Genomic DNA, 19,546 nt, shown 5'->3' on the forward strand with positions numbered 1-19,546 from the left:
CGGTTAATTTTAGTTTAGATACCTAATCAATTGCTTGTCGGTTTTTCGCAGGCACGACGTGCTATGTTTATTGTAATAATATAGTTCCTTGCCGCTGCAGGCGCCGCTGTCGTTACCTGTCTTTACCGTGAAAGTTGTCGCAGTTTGAGCCAATGTGATTCACTCAAACATGTTTTGTGCTGATCTCGTTCCATCTATACCATTACTAAACAGTCGATGCCATAGTCGATCCAAACGTATCTATATAAACAATCCAGTTACTATTTTTTCACCGAGCCAATATTATGCCTAATGCTTACAAAGCAGGTGGCTCCGTGTGGCATTAACGTTGCAATCTCATCATAGGTCCCTTGTCACTGCATTGCCCGAGCTTTTACTGTGAACTATGCGTCATCGACACACCTTTCTTATCTCACATTATTCTATACTTTCAGTTTGATAACTCGAGTACTATCACCCTATTTTCGGCTCACTATACTTCAATGAATCACCAAAAATAATAAGGTACGTGTCGTTAAATAACTAGGATAAAAAGGCGTCGTTTTCAATAATTATGTCGTTCTAATGCAACATATTCGTCGAATCCTCCTAATCTAAGTTTCGTAATCGTATGTAGCCGTGTACGTTTGTATAATATTAAAAAAAATATTATAAATTAAAAAACTCATAAATTATATCTGTTTGCTTACAATCGAATATGTGTATTGCATAATAGCTTCTCGGTGTAACACTAGGAATCATTCGTAGCGCAGCTTTATCATCATATCATTATACGTCAGGTCAGCACTCGATCTCTTCAATCTTTTCTCTTAGCTAATTGTCTATAGGCTAGAGATACATATCCAAGCTCTGCAAATCCCTACGTAATGCTAGTTCAGCTTCCGTTTTTATTTTGTTTTTGTAATTCGGCAACATCGACAACGCTACGAGACGACACAGAGGAAAAATGATATAGTATATCGTTTTTTCCTGTGTCGTTTTTCCGACTTCGTCAGCTTCACGATGACATTTAGGTCAAGCATGTATAACATAGATGCATGCATTATAGCCAAATGTATTACTTCGGCATCGCCAAATACAGTTAAAGGCTGCTGTGTTTTCTTTTAAAAACGTCGTTAGCTTAGAACAGACTGATGAAACCGTATTGATAATTGTGCTTTTTCTTACGCTAATTTTGTAAGCGCGATGATATATTATCGAGTTTAAATATTATTTAATCTCTCTTGTTTTCGGCAGCTATACGCTATTAATAACTACTGGAGATGAGACAGCATTAAATTGTGAGCATATAATAAAAATTATCACTAAGACAAAGCATTCTCTGTTAGTCGTCCATATCACGACGCAAAATTAATAAGCAGAATAACGGATTTTGGCTTGCTGCTCCGACCATTTTATTACTTTTGTGTTTTCCTTTATTTTCTGTCAACATAAGAGTTAAAAAATCGTTATCGAGGGTTACTTAAGTCAACGCAGTCAAATCGACAGTTAGATCGGTCATGGGAAACACACTTAGCAATTTGTGTGTCTAGGTGCCGAAAGAAAAGGAAACAGAAAACGACTTTAGAGTCGTTTTCTAACTTAGTATCTAACTTACTTGATAAATAGTGGTCTAATGGTTGTTTTGCAGTTCGGCGAAGCATGTGACGAATGATTTTGGTGTACCTCACGTACTATATATGTATATATTTCTAATTGCGGATTTCCTGCTGACCGACATTCGCTGATGCTGCTGCTGATCTACAGGTCTAGTTTTTCGTTTTATGTATCTCTATATACCTGTCTGTGTAAATGAATGTGTGTGTGTGTGTGTGTGTGTGGTCTCTAGGATATTGCGTTACCGCAAATACAAGCTAGAACAGCAACGATAACTGTCCAGCCTTCTGGTCATTTTGCGACATTGCTCTGTCGCAACGAATGCTCTTGCCCCGTTGACGTAGGGAACCTTTCATAATTTCGAAGGTTGCCACGGTTCATCTTCTCAGGAAAACGTTGAACTTGTAGAGAACTTTCGATCACAGGAATACCTTGATATACCCGAAATTGACGACAAGATGTCGTTCCGGCCCTTCAGCATGGTTGTGGTAGGATTTGATTGTTGAGTTTATGGTAGGCCTCTATTTTCTGCCATAGGCTTGCCCTGTTTTTCTTTTTTAGCCCTTTTTCATATTTCTGTGGGACCTTTTTAGTTGGTTTTGCTACAGCGGCAGTGCTGTCTATATCAATTTAGAGCAACTCATTAGAAGTAGCCTTAGCGTGGTTGTGACCGTTTGCTCGCTTGTTCTCGTTTTTTTTGTTCCCTTAATTCTTAATGATTTCTTCCATGATTTGGTGTACGCTGGCGCTAACCTCCGGTGCTCGACATTTGATCGACAGAGTGATGCTGCTGTGAGAGCTGGCAGGGAACGATGGAGCCATCTTGAGTTCTGCTAACACCCAGATGCCGTTGACGAGCTTGAGCGACAGGTAAAGCATATCCTGTCCGTCCACCGCACGCTTAGCTACGGTGAACATGTTGTTTTGCTGAAGCTTGGCGGAGATCTGGTCGGGACTGAGTGCCAGCCCGTTAGTCAGCTCAAACTGTAGCTCGTTGTCTGCTGGGATGTCCTTCCACGTTGCAAGGAACACCTTCTTGTCCATCTGGCCGTCCTCCACCGCCAACGCATGCATCGGAACCAGGCACGACAGATACAACACGTCGACATTGTTTTTGATCGCCACCTGCAACAAACACGGCAAAAAGTAAGAACATCATAAGCGGTCAGAAAACAACACTGATTACCAGGAACCTCTTACGACAAATCATAAATGGCATTCATTTTATGAAACCGCGCTTGAAATACAAACTGACCTGAAGGTTGGTGAGCGGCTGCATTTTCTGTACGGGCCCACCCGTTGTGAGAGGCAGGGAGATGTCCTGAAGTGCACAGAATCAATCAGTTAAAGCAATTCCCTGCTACGTGTCCTGCATTTTAGAATTGCGGTGTCTCAAGCTGCGAGATTACACGGTCTCATAGTATAGTAGGCACGCTTAACGTGCCAATCAGTCAACTGTTATGTTCATGCATGTCCTTACCTGAGGATAGGAAGGCTGTAACGGCAGTGGCACGTTGAGGGGTTGTGCGGGAATAAGTCCGAAGCTGTTCTTGTTCAGTTGTATTGCAAAGCCGGTCATAGGTGCCATAGCTTTGTTCGAAAGTGTCATATCCATTATCAGCTGACCGTTGCGCCTTGTGAAAGTCCCGCTAATTTCCAGGCCTATAGTAACGATAACGCAACAACTATCAAATTTACAGTATATCATGAATAAAAATAGCTGTCACTACTGCAATGGAAATTTGGAAATGTGTATATTATATAGTAACTAAGTGCTGTCCCATCTAGAGCGTTTGTAGAAGTGTTCGACCTCCAAAATAAATGTTATCTACCATCTGAAATAAACCATACCTTTTCCTCTCGTAGCTTCTAGCCACACCTGTTTAGGTAAGGTGTGGAAGGCTGATACAGGCGCCACTCCAAAAATATCGCCCAAAAGACCGGCTGCACCACTTCCACTTGATGGAGCGGAGATTTCTGGAGCTGCCACGGGCGCGCTGACAACAGTCCCGCTGACATCGCCTCCAAGCAACGCATCCAAACCCCCGCCCAGAACATCGAGGCCGGGAATCGGTCCGGGAGCCATTGGTGCAGCGGGCTGACTGAAGCCTCCAGCTAGATCGATCGAGAGCAAGTCTCCGATAAGTGAGTCTGCTGAAGGAATAACGGCCGGTTGTGAAGCGGCCGCAGGCGGGGCTACCGGCGCTGTTGCATTTCCCGCAGCAGCTGTTCCCTTAACCTGAAATACGGCGGTATAATGTTGAAAAGGACGCTTAGAAACGATTGATCGAACTCTCTCGAAAACTAGCAATAGAAGCTTCTAAGTTGCGCGGCCAAGTTTGATACCAAGATAATGTAATTGAAAGTAGCTGCCTGTAAACTGCCTAGAACCATCATTTAGTTGATGCGCCGCCTAAACGGAATGGTGAATTTGGACATGTCATGAGTATAGTTCAGTAAGCAGTCCCCGAATGATTGACGTATAGTCACTTAATTGTATCTACCTGTTTTGACATTAATAACCGAGTAAATTATGCACGTACTTGGGCAAGTTGTGTTTTGCCAGTTGCTGACGTGCCTTCAACAAAGGCCGAGGGTGGCTTGTGGTAAACGGACGCAAGTGATCCAATATGACAGATTAGTTCATCAAGCAGAGTTGGTTCGAGCAGATCTGTCTCTTCAGATATAAGCGGCTTTTCTGCAAGTACAACTTCTTTGGCTGCCGCAGGATCGGTAGACAGTAAGCGCCAATAGATGAATCCACGATCCCGAAGATCCGGATTGTCAGAATCTTGTGTCGCAAGTGACAAAACCTATCGGTATGACCGAGACAATACCATGCACGACGCCTAATTGATAACTGAGTGAAATCAATGGAGTAGTACGTTGACAGATAATCATGTAAAAGGCGTACCTGAAGCTTAACATAGAAATAACTTTTAGGAAAGAAATTGTACCTGTTGCACGAGGTCCTGAGTCTCTGTTGGTCTTTTAAGAAACAGTTTGACGATTGCAGTGAGGAGTTGTAACTGTACGGCTGTATTCTCATCGTGGAAACCTTCTAGGAATGATTCTAGCAACTCGTCCGCGTTATCAATACGCTCCGCATATTCGCCTAGAAAGTACTATATTCTTTAATATCGCCTCACCTTGTCGTGATGGCTCCTCCATAGAGCATCACAGCACTTTAACAAAAATAGTTTCAGTTGAATGACTTTTATCCATCTCCTCGTTTGCCATTAGTGTCTTTGTATTCATTATTGTAGACCGACTCATCAACATGAGAATATTTTTTTGGCAAAAACTAACTTGTGATTTCTATAACTGGAAGTATCTGTTGGGGAACAATTTTTGCACTTGCATAACGATGCAGCCTAGATTTGTAGCAAGGTATAAAAACACCAAGCATATTTACTGAACCTCCATCATGTTTCGCTGCAATGTTATAGTCTTGCACTTACCAATAATCCAGATCATGGAAGCGCGTGCTTCTGGTTCGTCCAGCGTATCGAGATTTTCGCACAGGGTCGAAATAATACTCTCGTATTTGTTCGGATACTGCATATAAAAAACGCCAAATAAGTTATGATAAAATTCCCCAATGAAATACCTAGACAATCTCAGCCAGTAACAAAGATAAGTAATACAAGCTTAAATTCAAGCTTAAGATTCAACCTTGTTCCCTTATATCCCTTATTACTTTTTACCATCCCTAAAACGGCTTAAGTCATGAGCGCTATCAGAAATTTGGAACAGACTTACAATTGATTGACTGCGGTCAGCTTATGTTCTACAAATATGTATAGAGGTTATTGTAGTAACGTATAGATTTTAGGTTTGGGTCAGGTAACATTACGATGATAGAACTGGCTCTAATCCTTGCCAATTCTTCTGTGTATTTACCCACCTTTCGGAAGATGTCCTTGATGACAACAATCGCTTCCTGAACAACGTAGTTGACTTTGGTTTGAATCAAATCCAAAAGAGTAGCAACACACCTCTCGGCTGAAGGTTCAACCTAATTTATTGATTGGTAACATTTGTGAGTGACTAATTTCCTAGAACCCAATGAATTTAATTATGATTTAAAGTTGTATATATACATCTAGTTATAATTAGTACTATATATACACACCATAGACAGAGGAGAAGCCTAATGATGAATTATCAGTTTGAGCTAAAAAAAAATTACGATAATATGTGTCGTCTCTTTGGCCTGGAATAGCAATATTCTATTTTGTAGCAGGAGACCTTTGGATCACAGCGACCATATGTTACTGGCCAATAGTTGCGATTTTTGTTTTCAATAAAAAGAACATACCTTAATAGCGCATCGTCCAATAGCTCGAACGGCTTTTCGTACAAAATCAACGTCGACTTCTGTTGCGTATTCCTTAAGTTCGCTTAGGACTTGGCCGATGTTCGACTGGTTGGCCAAACGAATCATGATGTCCAACTTCTCGAGCTTGACGTAAATCGGATCGTTGTACTTGACGAAGAAAACTTTCATCTCGTGCTTGAGGATATCGGGGCGTTTCTGAACAATCAAATTGATGTTACGCAGGGCGACATATTGAACCTCCGGTTCTGAACTTAGCAGAGTCACCAGAGGCGGGGCCAGTTTCCTGGTCAACGACGCTACCGCATCCGGACCTTCGGGTCCAGCAGCTACCGCATCCATCAACTTCATAAGTACGCGAACAGCACTCAGTACGACAGCTGCATTTGCGTGAGCCAGCCGAGGTGTTACACGTTCGCAGATCGACGCCGCCTCACGGTCATCGCGAGGTTTGTAGCCTGCCAGGGCGTCAAGGATAAAGACCTGGCCCCACTCGGTGCACTCGTTCAATGCAGTCAGCAGTTTGTTGATAGCCTGCGGCGCCATCGCAGAGCTGGCCGCTGCTGATGAATCGCCAGCCGCAATCTCAGACAGAGCTGCGACTGCGTTCGCTACAACCATTGGATTAGAATCGGATAGAAGCTCTTTGAGCGAGTCGAGAAAGCCACGGTCGTCCACTAGGGACGCGCTGATGTCGTGGAGTTTCGCCACACATACAGCTGCTGTTTTACGCACGTACGGATCTTCATCACGCAGACATCTACGCAAGGGCTCGCATAAATACTCTGTGATTTTATCGACACGTATGCATCCCATTGTGCGAACAGCCAGCGCTCGGATGAGCGGGTTCGGGTCCTCGCAGTCCTTCACGAACGTATTCACCGCCATTATGGCCATGTCGGGCTGTGACTTTGCATAATTCATAAGGTACAGATAAACGAGCTTCTTGAGTTCGAGGTTGTCCGTTTGCATGCAGTTCACGACGTCGGGGAACAATGCTGACACGTCTTTCCCGACTGTCATAGAGGCGATCACCTTTTTTACGGCTTCCCGCTTCTTTTCTTTCTTCTCCGAGTTCAACTCACTCTTCAACTCGAAGATCTCCCCTTTTTTCGTTGTCGTGAAATACTTTGCGTCCGTCATCGTTGCAAGAGTTTGTGCTCGTCTTCCGTACAAAAAACGATTTCGAGAGAAACAGCGATGATTTGACAAAATGACAAACAGCAGTTAACCGTCTAGTCAAAGCGGTCACGGATTCGCTCGGTGTGTGATTGGCGACTAATTCGACTCGGCGTGTATAGCCGGTAAATAAAACGATTTGCCACAGCTGTAATTCAACAAGCCAAAACAAGGATAATAGTAAGACAAGAATTAGAACGTTTAAGAAGGCAAAACCTAAGAATTATCTGACTGTGATGCGGTAGCGTAGCATTAATAAAATACATTTGTTTGTAGATGTTAGTCCAATTTGCGGGCCTAGAATTGGGTACGTATTAGTTCTTGAACATATTATAGTGTGTATGGAATATAATCTTTACAGGTACTTTGAATAAAGACCATGGCACATAACAGCAGAGTGCCATTTGCTGTCACTGATACACTTATTGATGTGTTACAACCACAAGTTTACTTCAGCAATTCAATCAGAAAGCTTCTAGATTCTAAGTCGATTCCAATATAGGCATATAAATTATTAACGCAAAAATTATTAACGCACTGTGTCTGTTAGCCGCTATTATTATTTTTCGTTCTTTTAGCTGCTATTACTTACCCAGTTATGGCAATCAGTAGCGATAACGTTTTCCTGAAAGACAATAACATAAGAAGAACCACGTGAGTTGCTTATAAACTGTAGTCTATTTGATAGCAGAAATTGTTTATACCGCACCGTATCGCAGCAGATTTAAGGTGCAATTTCATTCAGACGCCTCACACTTCCACTGAATACTTCGAGGCGATTACTATATGCGGGTCCTGTATGAACCTTTAAAGCACGACAGCAGTGATCACGAAGAACATCCGCCCTGACATATTCTTAATCATACTGTCTAAAACAGCATTTTGCCAATAAAACCCATAATAGACAACTATCTTTGGTATGTCTTACATTTTTAACATAACAATGTTTGCATCAACTTGAAAGGCACTATTTCAGAGCGGAATGAGTTCCCCGATCTTGTAGCTTTTTATCCTTTATCGGTCATTTCAAACAGGAACGAGGACTCGGTCGTATTTCATAGGACCACATCCGTGTCCGTGGTAAAAACTGACCACACATCCGCAGGTGAATGCTAATGGCAGTAACCGCTCGATAATCGCCGAACAAGAGCGATTCATTTAGGCAATTTGCATTCGTGTTCGTCCGCACTTGCGGCGCTAACAGTGTCATCACGATCGTGGAACAGTAAGTAAACAAAACTCACCGTGCGGGACGTGGCAAGGGCTAGCCCGCAGCAACCGGAGCTTGACGGGACAAAGGCCAACACTCGTTCGGTAGAGTCCACAGTTTCAGATAGACCTCTGAGCACCGTTCAGGTAAAACAACAACGTCGAAAAACGCCCCTTGATTCTATTCGCCCACCAATTTGCTGCTCACACAGACATTTACCAGACAGTCGTCACGAGCAGTAGCAGCATCACCAATAATAGGGGCAGTGTAACAGAACAGCAGCAGAGCTGTATGATGATGTTTTCTGCGTGACGTCCCGATCGATCTGTTTAGCTGGGCCGTGCGGCTGGCCATCGCTACACACCGCCACTGTCCCTCAGTCCTCGCCGTCTTCCTCCTCCTTCTCCTTCTCCGCCTGCTATATGCTGCTGCTGCTCTCTCTCACTTCCTATCTATCCCTGTTTGTTTCTCGTTTCTTCCGTTCCACTATCAACCTCTCGCATGGTCGGCAGTCGCTGGTGCCGATGGTCCTTGGTGAGACCAATAAAAGTGGGCAGCAGCCAATGTCGAGTACGCCGCGAGACATCGAAAGCACACCAGTTAGCCACTCTTCTCAGCCCTAGCCGAATTCGAAATAACGAAAGCCGCCGCCAGTAGCCCGCCAATATTCAAAGAGCTGTCTCGACGGGATGATAACAAGCGTGCGCGAACAAAACGGTACGTTTTTCCATTGCCTTTACTCGAAAACGATGTCTGAAGTCGCCTGGGCTCGAGAATAATTCACGTGTGACGATTGTTTTATGCAAGACGCTGTTGCTCGTTACAGTTCTTGGGAATTACTTTATTGGGTGAACTTATTTTCCTTGTTAGCTTCTCTGGGCTTCCTGTATCATTTGCGCTATTGCCAACTGGGGCTGAACGTTCAAGACGGAGCGAAAGAAAGTGCACTGACGGTGAAGAGAGTCCGAGTATCTCCTTCGAGTGCATCTCCTAAGCTTGGGCCTACCCTCCCTCCTGAGCTGTCGTTTGCGCCCGCTGCGTTCGAATGTGGGATTTGCTTCTGCCGACCATACTGTGCGGCAAGTCATGTTTCTGGTGATTCTGCCGGCGAAGCTCTCTTCTCTACTAGTAATATTAGGCAGCTTTACTGTGCTCTTCCTCTCATCGGGTATTCAAAGCGTACAAGCTGCCGGCAGCAGTCAAAGACTTCAGGTAGGCGGCGGAATCGTGTTAGCAGTAAGACGTCCAAGCAGAATTCAATAACATGTAAAAAAGAAAAACAGATCAATTATTGATGTAGCGTAATTCGACAGGCTATTCTGTGATATCCAGTCGAAACTCAACGTAACAGAGAACCAGATGATAACAAAAAATATACTAATAACACCATATATATATATATTAACCCTTTCATGTGAACACGCTTAATTTCCAGTTGGTTAGTATCTGGAATTTCTATGGTAGTCTTTGCTTTGATGGGTACCAAGACCGTTTTTATCTAAGTTCGTCTGTTAGCATTAAATTGAATTGGTCCTAAGGGCGACTTCTGCGGACAAGCCTGTGTACTATTGTAAAGCAGAAATCAATGTATCTAGCGCGTATGGAGTGTATTTTTGCAGTACGCCATGATACGAAAATTGTGACAATTTCTCGTTATACGTACTGTTATATATACATATATATAATATATATATATAACGAGCGTAATATATGTGTAATTTTTGCACAGTTTTGGCCTGTAATCGTATAGTTGCTATGATAATGGAAACAGTGAGCTGCTGTGGAACAAGAGTAACATGTGTAATTAGGGTTGGACGACGTGTGATCCGTGTATCTCTTAATGCATCCCGTGACAACTGTCCGTCCTATCTACTGGTGACAAACATCTTAGTTATGTTCGAACGTGCGAATTTTCACAGGCTGTAGAAAGCTGTTGAATGTAGAAGCAATGTACTCACCCCGTTGAAATGAGTTACAAATTGTTCCTTTGAGTTTTGCGCCGTTACACTGCAAAATACCGTAATCTTACCAAAGTTCTAATATCACGAATTCATCTTAGTAGCTTTGCTTCGTCGGAGTGCTTCTGACTTCTTCGTCTGAGTGGTATTCGGTAGAGCTATGCTAAACAACTGGCGCGGCCACATGCGTAGCGTAGGCACATAGATCTCAATAAAGATTATTTTTCGAAATAGAATCGTGCTAGTTTGTTTTTGTTTGTTTTTTTTTTTAACAGAAAACGGTTCAGCTTAATGAACCCAATTGGATGAAGTTTAGTATCACAAATACAAAGCTTAATGATGCTTCTATGCATAGCTGGGAACATACTGGATTAATATTTAAAGACGCTGACATCAGAAACAACCAACGGTCGCTTAAGTCTACAAGGTCACTTTAAGAATAGTATCAGTAGTTTTCGACCCCCTGTCAATTCAGTAGGATATCATTTCCATTTTAATTCGTATGACATGTGATATCTAGCGACCGAAGGGGATGAAAGCCGTTAAAATGCTAATCACGGAGGAAAACCACTGCAGACCACTAATTCGAGTGATTTCTTATTTGAAGAAATTCGATGTTTATATTTGCATTGTTTATTTCTCGTGTCAATGTCTTTAAATGTTAATTGACCATTTTGTTCCTACGACGTTCATATTCCATATATAATATATAATGTTCCATGTTCCTACAAAGTTCATATCGTATTGGCTGTATTGTTATTTCGTGAGCTCTGAAGGTTTTATATAATAAGGAAATATAAAAATTATTTCCTAGGAACGACCTTGGTTACATTGCTATAACAGGCCGAAATGAAGAACAAGTTACTTTTTACAACAAATTTGCATATCGAATACTTTTGCTGCTAAGTATTTGTTGATCTTGTGAGAATCTTAACTGCCGTCTTAGTCGGGAAAGTCAAGGAAGTCACCAGATACTGACCTAAATAGGTTTGCAAGATACGAAAAAGTTTTGCGGTCATCACTGATTTACTGTATGAGCAGGTAATATACGCTATCAACGCTGGCGGTGAGGCTCATACAGATATACACGGTATTTCGTATCGACGAGATCCCCTTCTGGGTCGAGGAGGGCGAGGCAGGAGTGGCGCTAGTAGCGGTGATCGTGGTACTGCCAGTGCTTTCGGGAGGACCTTGCTCATTGCACGTTCACCTATTTCGGATCAGATACTATACCAAACGGAGCGGTACGTATGCAACCCGTTTTGCTACGCTAGATTTACAGCTATGGATACTATAAATTTAATCTGCTCACAAAGTTCCGGCAATAGAATTTCCTGCTTACGTCGAATATTGCTCATAAAAAAATCAGGTCCTTTTACCTAGAAATAGATAGTAATAGTAATACATAAGGTTTATTCCAACACACAAAACCTGCTTAAAAATTTAAAATATGGCTCCCTATGAACGGCTTTCAAATCTTTCCCGATGCATCTAACATTCAATGCTCACATTTGACTCGGGGCTGTTCCTCTTCCAGTTACCACACATCAACTTTTGGCTACGACATTCCCGTCAGTCAAGATGGCCCCTACGTTCTTGTCCTCAAATTTTGCGAAGTCTACTTTGATGCCCCTGGACAAAAGGTGACGAATCTAAGATCACAGATGTTAGAATCTAGTGGTCCTTCCAAATACAAGGCACCTGAATAGCACACGCATAAATGGTTATTTGTCGATTTCGACAAACGATGTATATCTCGCGAAGTGTTGATTAGGGCGGTTGCAAGCCTAGGGGCTGAGTGCTCTGTACAGTATTAATATTATAATAATTATTATAATAAATATAATAACTGTAATTACGAAGCATATCATTTTTCAGATAACTGATTCTGCAAGGAAATTTCAGTTAGCAAGTTGCATATCTTGTTTTTCTCTCTATTATTCCTTAAACTTTTATAGATATAAGCGTCGTTATCGAAACAATTGTTTTGTAAAAAATAATCGTTTTTGTCGACTTCTTGGAACGTAATCATTAACATAAATTTACTTAGTGGTACGTCTATATGGCACTTCAGATCTTTGATGTGGTTTTAAATGGCGACCATTCCATCGTGGAGAATCTGGACATTTACGCACGCGTTGGCCGAGGAGTCGCGCTAGACATAATGGTACCCTTCAAAATAAAATCAAATAAGGTGAATATGTGTCGTATGTGAAAGGTACAATGCTAAACCCATAAAACTGTAGACCTGATTTGCAAATCATTGAAAGACAGATATATAATGCGGGACGGCGGACGTTCCTATTGTTGTCACGACCTTGTAATTACATATAAATGTAAACCTTTCTGCTAACTTGGTTCGACAGTTGTTCGTAAATGGAGAAGTGTCAACACACGCCGGCTCTATCCGAGTGGATTTTGTCAAGGGTAAAGCAGACAACCCAAAAGTCAATGCAGTGGTTGTACTTAAAGGAACGCCAGATAGTAAGTGATATTTTTTTTACTCCTTACAATCACATCAGTAATTTACTTCCGATTCTTTAAAACCAGATTACTTAATCCGAGGCTATGATATTAGTATAGCAATCATGTCTAGAGATCTATGAAATCCTTTTGATATATAATTACTTAAGCGCGTCCCAGGACATGCAACACGATTCACCGATTTATATCGCGCCGCATGTGCGTTATGACCTCAGAAACAAAGGCAATTTAATCACAAAATGTTTAACATGAGCATTCCTAGTGCGTCCTGAGCAAGTGTCGAAACTTCCGTTCAGTAGTTATTGTGTAACTACTGAACCACTGAAGTTTTTGCATAATGCATCCTCTAGGATTAGTGTCGTACTGTGACCCCATGCCAGGGAAACGCTGTAAAAGCACTTGCTAGAACTAAACACCAGTGGCAACTATATAATCCTATATAATCCTATATAATCTAAACTCACATGAGGTCAGCGCATCATCGAAGCGTTACGATTCAGTGCGGTAAACACTTTTCAGTGACAGCTACGCAGGCAAGTCTAGAACAAATGCCGGCCTGCCTGCCTGCCTGCCTGCCTGTCTGTGTGTCAGTTCGGAGAAGGCAACGACGTCTAGCTTTGTTCACCGGCAATCTAAATTGCCTACACGGACAGATTCGGCACAGTGGCTTGCATGACCGCTTAACGTCTTTTTTTTTTTCATTATATATATTGCTATTAGCATAAAATTGATTTTTGCGTTTATTATCCCATTTATGGGTAAAGCTGCCATCAATCGACATTAGCGGCTAGTTAGACTTAACGCTACCATTCGACTCTGCTAGCCAATATCTGCTTTTATTGATCTAATGAATTCCTTCCGAGATGGTGGACACGCACAGATATCTTCATTTATTTATAATGAAAGACTAATTAGTTTCTTTACAAATATACAAGAAAAATGTTTTGCAGTTCCATACGTGTAACGGGATTTCGTTGATTTTAGTATAGCCTCATTTTTTTTTAATCGCGTAATATTAGTTTAACATAATACATTTGCATGCTTATGGATTGCATAAATCCCTTTCTGCTCCACCACTTCAGTGGTTCCTGAACTCTTAGCCCCTCCTCTGGATGACATGGGCGATCCGCATGGAGGCGCAGGCCGAAGTTCGGACGAAGATGGTACCAGCTCGTCCCTCTATCCGCCAACTGCATCACCCCCGTATGGCTTCCAGGAAGGGGCCTCGTTGTTACCCGTGTTTGCTGCCATTGGTGCCTTCGTGCCTATTGTATTTTGCCTGTGTCGGATCTGACCGGTAGTAGTGATCTTGAGCGATTCTAAACAAATTTCCTTCTGTAGAAGCTTTATTACTTCCAGCAGCTTGACTTAGTGAGCTTTGTTCAAGCTCACTAAGTCAAACTGTAATTTACCAAGCTTGTTTTCGTTTACAGTAAAGTGGCAGTTTTTCAAGCTGAAGTTTTGAGAAAAACAGAAATAGTATGGGAGTTCGCTCAGGCTAGGCTGAAACGAAAAAAAAATCCAAAACAGTATGTAAAGCGACAAATTGCCGTCATTAAAAATAATCCTGTCTTAATTAAGAAGGGTAAATGGTTGGTAGCGGACGGTGCCTACTGCCAGCAGGTTGCGAGCTTGTCTTACCCAATCGTGATGCTGTACAGAACTATTGCGATAGGTTCACATGAGATAGAATTTGATGAGGTGGGGTGAGGTGGGGCAAGCAATAGAACTAACGAAATTCGTCAAAAGATACGCGGTTATGTATGAACAAATCGCAAGTGTCTATATGTAAGCGATTGTATATAATTCCAATCACCGGTGTTGTACATTGAATAACAATGTCAAGAAACCAAAGTACCTCTTTTGAATTCTTTAAGTTGCATTGTGCAGTAGATCTTTAGGTGCAAGTATAACCAATTAACGTATTGAGTGAGCCACATCATTTGTTGATACGTATATTCACTGGGTTCTTTCCGGAAGTAGTGCGTCATAAGTAAGGCCGAAAAATAGCGGTTGAACCTTACGTTCAGCCTCAACCTTACAAGAGTTTCACCTGATCATTGTGATACTGTATATAAAAATATAAAGATCGTAATAAATAAACGATTTGTAAATATATTATGGAATTCGTTTCTAATAACCGAAAATATCACCGTCGGGTGTTTTCATGACAGAGTATGCCAATGTGGGTAGGACTCACTTAGTTCACACGTACGTCATGGACGCACACTGCCATGTACACACGTTTCTAAACGCGTGCTCGTAGTTCTGTGTAAACAGAGAAGACACGAGGTATACCGAAAGCTTTATTCACCTGTAAATCGCTATAGCAAATGGTACGTCGCTAAATGCTTAAACACAGTGCATGGGTCCGTAATTGAACGTATAATATAGATGTTTGTTGCACACTTATCCATTTCAAGCTATTCATGATTAGGCAATATGAAACGAGGCTCTGCCAAGATGTCGCCCTAGACATGCGTAGGGCCATGATGAAGGGCCACATGTCAATGCTTCAAACGAATTGAGCGACACCTTTCGTACCGTCCGACGTCCGAACATAATACAAATACACTCGTTCGTAGTAGAAAACCGATGACCGTTCTATTAATTTTCGATCCACTATGGTGATATTAAATGGCTGCCAATGCGAACTAACAGAATAGATTTGTACCCAGAACACTTGAGTACAACATAATTTTGCTGGGCAATTAGTGAAGATATAGTATATTTAATTTTACCCTCGTATACCGTTGGTTAATTTATTGTTGCTCATATAATCATTGACCAATGTTTGAAAACTTCGTTGTTTGAACTGATTGTTTAGAAAATCTTGTTGAAAGAGTATGATTTTCTTCTTTCACTCTCGGGGCTGTTTTTCTTGTCGGCTGACAGCTTCCGTTGTCGCTAATCTTCGTCGTCGTGCGGTTTTGATGCGGTCGTAAAGTCGACGAATGAGCTCGTCACCTCGTGTGCTGTTCAGCTGAGTATTCTTTAAGCTCAGTGATTTCAGCAAGTGGCGCCATCTTTATTGGCTTGTGAACACCGATCGTTAGCTCATACAGGTAACAACCGACCGTACCGCCAATGTGTGATATGAACATCGGAATCCACCAGAAATTACGATAACTAAAACGAGTACGTCAACATTAGTCTTATTGAGCAGCACCCTACAAGCGGCCTACATGATTATGTTGGACTTTCAGATCAGATGATAAATCATCTTTTAAACATACACGTATGAAAGGCTGCAGTGAGCGTTCGCTGGCACATATAGGGGGTAATTTTTATTTTTGATGACCTGCTGCAGCCTGACTTACATTTTGACCTGAATAGTCCACATTTGAAATGGACTTTTCCGTCACTTTATAACCATGATCAACAACCTTTAATTAGCCATTGGTGATACGTCTATAGTCTTTTGACGCAACGGTACTACTCTGTTAGAGGTTGGCTTAATTCTGGGGACAATGTCTGGAAATACAGCCCTCCGGCGCTTCATGTCAATGTTGACACTTTCGATTGTTACGCATAAAAATTACCTGAGTGCGTCTTCATATCCTATAAGGGTAGCGAAGACTCTTGGTGGGAAATCCCTGGCTGGGTTAATACCGGCCATGCAGTTGGACCCAACGCCCCAGCAGATTGCGATAACCAGAAGACCGATGAGGTAGCTGAAAAGCATGGGCAATTATTACCTTAAACTCAGCGTTTTTTTACGCTAGAAGTTGGTGTACTTCATAGTAACACAAAGATTTAATTATACGAATTTTTCGAATCATAAATAAATCACTGTACATGGATATAAACATAGACGAGCAGTTGAATCGGGGTTGTCTGTACACTCACCTGTGCAAGTAATTAGGAACTCCCCCATTGTCCTTGTCGATAATGACTAGTATTCCAAACATTAGCAAACCCGAACATATAACCTAAAACGATAGAGAAGAATCCACGCTACGGATTAGTACATCGACTACGTAAACTTAATAATTCGAGGTGCACATGAGTTGTTACGTATAAATGCCGTCGGTCTAAATGCAACGCAGGATCTTCGTAAGGCATGTGTTACCTCCTTCCAAAAAAGGAAGCAGACCTGTTGAAAGTGAAAACTAATTTACGCGTATGTACATGTGTGTCTGTGTGTTTTCGCCATTGCGCCTGGGCGTGGCTGCAGACGCGTTTCTGTGTATGTGTATATTTGGCCAACTATGTCCCTGAGCAATATCTTTACACCGACTACTAAAAGCTAGCCCATCCTCTGACAAGTACTATCCATATCGAATGCTCTGTCTACTGTATTCGAATCCAATGTACTTTGACTTTTCCCAGGATGTTATAATGCGGTTTTTTCTCGCACTTCTAGTGAATGAAAATATCAATTGCGGTAATTTTTCATATGTGTTTTGTTCATATTGTAAAATACGGCCGTGCTGACTAGTCTCAAAGAGCTAAAAAAACACTTTGGACCTATCTGTTGCCCGGATAACGGTGTATGTTGAAACCTCATAACGCTATAATGAGAACATTGCGAGTGGCAATTCAGCTGGGCTTCTGGGTAGTTGAAAGGTCTGTCAAGTGACAGACACGGCCTTTCAAGGACAAGCTGGCCGACTTTTGTCGATGTCTTATGGCGAGTTGTATATTTACATCACGTTCTTTGCTTAGAGATTCTCAGACTTACTAAACTTTACAGCTAAAACCATAGCGCCCATTGAAACCGACTTATTTTGTCACTATTTCCGACATTCGACCATTCAGCTATTCAGAAATTTACTCATCTTCCAACGAGAACTATTTGTTGTTGTTTTGATCGCCTTTATGGCGCTGAGCAACACCACAGACACTTGCGAAAGCTCTTGCTTTTTCAAAACCATACCTATTTAATCTGCAGGTAATAGACGCTCCTCGGCGAAGCTAACAACTTATTACGTTAGTGTTAAGTTCAGAGAGAGTAGAATATTACGAAGAATAACTATGATATACACTTTAAAGATATTCTGAAACAAACTGAAGAATGCAGTTTTGAGTGCACCGTTTAAATGACTCAAATTTTCCATGTTATTTTTGTTATAATACTGCTGTACGGCCGAATTTTCTAGTCGCCAAATACGCCTGTGTTCTTCGTTTAGAAATAATGTTAGTATCCTAGAATGGGTGTCATGATAACTATACTATAATAAGCGCTTTGAAAACGATCGCCGTTTACGATGTTTAATTCATGTTTACTCAGATGTCGGTTTGAAGTACATACGGTATCCAGTACACAAACTCCTATGGGCACGTTTGGATCAGGGAAGGTCGTCCAGAGAATGCCTGTTCCGTTGGGTCCGAGAATTGTTCGATTTCCTCCATCAAAGTGATTTAGTAGAGGTCGATTGTTTGCGTAAACAAGAGCACAGGCAGTAAATGAGCCTAAAATATCGACACGAGCAGCGAAGATCAGACTATCAATAAGGCATTAAATTTATACCTGCTAACACTTACTATAGGTTGAAACTTCAATTCACTTTTCGGCCTCTATTCTAGCCAGCGGTCCATACACACGTTGCTCGCACTAATTATCACAAAATACTAGCATTTTTACGGCTGTTTACAGGTTGACAGATCTTTCACAAACTACCAGACGTTAGGCAGGACTCCAACTGGAAGTTCCGCCATACATTTTCACCTAACTTAAGTCTATTTTCACTTGTTTCATCTAATTTTTCCACTGCGAACGTGTGCGTGGTCGACTGCTATGGTCGATGACCGTCTGTCTCAGGCGCTACATTGATGAAAGTTATTTTTGTCATTTGGAAATGCTTATTACATGAAGATCTGTGCAGGATGTGACAAAATTACACCTTCCAACATGTAACACTCATTGTGCAACGGCTTGCGCTGCGAGGCTCCACAAAGACACACCATGATATGCGTCGATGAAGCGAAGGACACTAAACGAAGGCAGTGTCGATTATGGTACGCATTTTCGTTGTAATACTTTGCCATTTAGCGATTCTATCAAAGCGAGGCCTGTGTTTGTACATGCATTCTTTGAACTCGAGCGTTTTTAAAGTCACCTTTGGACCCACATCTAAGGTAAACTTCAAAGCGAAAGTCTAACCGGCCGGACGATACACGGGCCAGTCTGTCGTATTCGTCCGCGTGCCTACTTCTCCCCTCCATACCAGCGATCTTTCCGCATTTCCATCAACCAAACCTCCTCCTATACGACTACTACAAGCTGAAACACATCCACTACATCAGCTGCCATCGCTGTGACAATCATGCCGGACGCCATCTACTTCTGCTGACGTGGACCGCTTTACTGTAGACATCATCAGTGGCATCTATCTTCTTCTCAAATTTGTGCGCTGATCCTGCTCAAGCCATCAAGTACACTTCATTCATCCCAGACATTTCAGCCCGGCGAAGCATTCACGCGCACTTAGGCAGGTATTAGAGACCGACACGCTAATACGCCCATCTTGGCCACAAGAGTCAGCTTTCATTTTGCCTCATGATATCAGGACACAGTTCTTTTGACGACGTTTACCTTTCACTGTCTTCACTCACTGCAGCTATTCCGCAGCAGTGACTGCCATAAGGGCTCCTAGTCTTCCACTAGGCACCGTTCAGTCGGTCCGTCGTCACTTCGCCGTCGCTTTCGACAACTCCCGATACACTGCCTCTGGCATAATGCGATAATAATACATGCTGAAATTCTCCAACGGCCCAGTACAGATAACTGGGAACTCGATTCGTAATATCCAGCGACCCCCCCCCCCCCCCCCCCCC

At 42.2% G+C, this 19,546-nt stretch overlaps 3 protein-coding genes across 7 annotated transcripts; 1 reads left to right on the plus strand and 2 right to left on the minus strand.

The window, feature by feature from the left end:
* Positions 1-1,363: 1,363 nt before the first annotated feature.
* AP-1-2beta (adaptor protein complex 1/2, beta subunit) lies at positions 1,364-8,696 on the minus strand. Of its 2 annotated transcripts, none has more exons than XM_022833393.2 (11): positions 8,359-8,696; positions 7,707-7,739; positions 5,918-7,262; positions 5,504-5,614; positions 5,058-5,154; positions 4,554-4,711; positions 4,140-4,409; positions 3,448-3,835; positions 3,077-3,258; positions 2,852-2,917; positions 1,364-2,721 (listed from the first exon to the last, which is right to left on the minus strand). In XM_022833393.2, the coding sequence occupies exons 3-11, from the start codon at positions 7,076-7,078 to the stop codon at positions 2,302-2,304; spliced, it is 2,853 nt and encodes a 950-aa protein (XP_022689128.1). In that variant the 5' UTR covers positions 7,079-7,262; positions 7,707-7,739; positions 8,359-8,696; the 3' UTR covers positions 1,364-2,301. The 2 variants fall into 2 exon arrangements, with proteins under 2 accessions (XP_022689128.1, XP_086824513.1); XM_086968387.1 differs by lacking the exon at positions 8,359-8,696 and adding an exon at positions 8,043-8,250.
* Positions 8,697-8,896: 200 nt separating this feature from the next.
* LOC111260542 (malectin) lies at positions 8,897-14,884 on the plus strand. 4 transcript variants are annotated; one of them, XM_022833396.2, is made up of 7 exons: positions 8,897-9,041; positions 9,195-9,536; positions 11,324-11,526; positions 11,820-11,925; positions 12,357-12,476; positions 12,649-12,766; positions 13,849-14,884. In XM_022833396.2, the coding sequence occupies exons 2-7, from the start codon at positions 9,411-9,413 to the stop codon at positions 14,058-14,060; spliced, it is 885 nt and encodes a 294-aa protein (XP_022689131.1). In that variant the 5' UTR covers positions 8,897-9,041; positions 9,195-9,410; the 3' UTR covers positions 14,061-14,884. The 4 variants fall into 4 exon arrangements, with proteins under 4 accessions (XP_022689131.1, XP_022689130.1, XP_022689129.1 ...); XM_022833395.2 differs by lacking the exon at positions 8,897-9,041 and having other exon boundaries at positions 9,070-9,536; XM_022833394.2 differs by lacking the exons at positions 8,897-9,041; positions 9,195-9,536 and adding an exon at positions 9,944-10,199.
* A 175-nt stretch (positions 14,885-15,059) lies between these two features.
* On the minus strand, positions 15,060-18,181 carry LOC111260543 (aquaporin-10; the record flags this gene model as incomplete). The annotated part of the gene is given in 4 exon segments (XM_022833398.1): positions 15,060-15,895; positions 16,309-16,440; positions 16,616-16,698; positions 18,021-18,181. Coding segments are annotated over 4 exon segments (542 nt in total), but the record flags the coding sequence as incomplete, so codon positions are not given.
* Positions 18,182-19,546: the final 1,365 nt, after the last annotated feature.

Source organism: Varroa jacobsoni, unplaced genomic scaffold (assembly GCF_002532875.2).
Source record: "Varroa jacobsoni isolate VJ856 unplaced genomic scaffold, vjacob_1.0 scaffold_451, whole genome shotgun sequence".
Taxonomy (NCBI): domain Eukaryota; kingdom Metazoa; phylum Arthropoda; class Arachnida; order Mesostigmata; family Varroidae; genus Varroa; species Varroa jacobsoni.

What these genes read in the sequence shown, in the direction of transcription:
- AP-1-2beta (XM_022833393.2), bottom strand. Translation starts at nt 7,078, where the DNA reads ATGACGGACGCAAAGTATTTCACGACAACGAAAAAAGGGGAGATCTTC. An exon ending in TTCCATGATCTGGATTATTG is followed by an intron (nt 4,712 to 5,057) that starts GTAAGTGCAAGA and finishes AGTACTTTCTAG; the next exon opens with GCGAATATGCGGAGCGTATT. An exon ending in GCAAAACACAACTTGCCCAA is followed by an intron (nt 3,836 to 4,139) that starts GTACGTGCATAA and finishes GCCGTATTTCAG; the next exon opens with GTTAAGGGAACAGCTGCTGC.
- LOC111260542 (XM_022833394.2), top strand. Translation starts at nt 10,035, where the DNA reads ATGTGTAATTTTTGCACAGTTTTGGCCTGTAATCGTATAGTTGCTATG. An exon ending in ACTGTCCGTCCTATCTACTG is followed by an intron (nt 10,200 to 11,323) that starts GTGACAAACATC and finishes CTGTATGAGCAG; the next exon opens with GTAATATACGCTATCAACGC. An exon ending in ATACTATACCAAACGGAGCG is followed by an intron (nt 11,527 to 11,819) that starts GTACGTATGCAA and finishes TTCCTCTTCCAG; the next exon opens with TTACCACACATCAACTTTTG.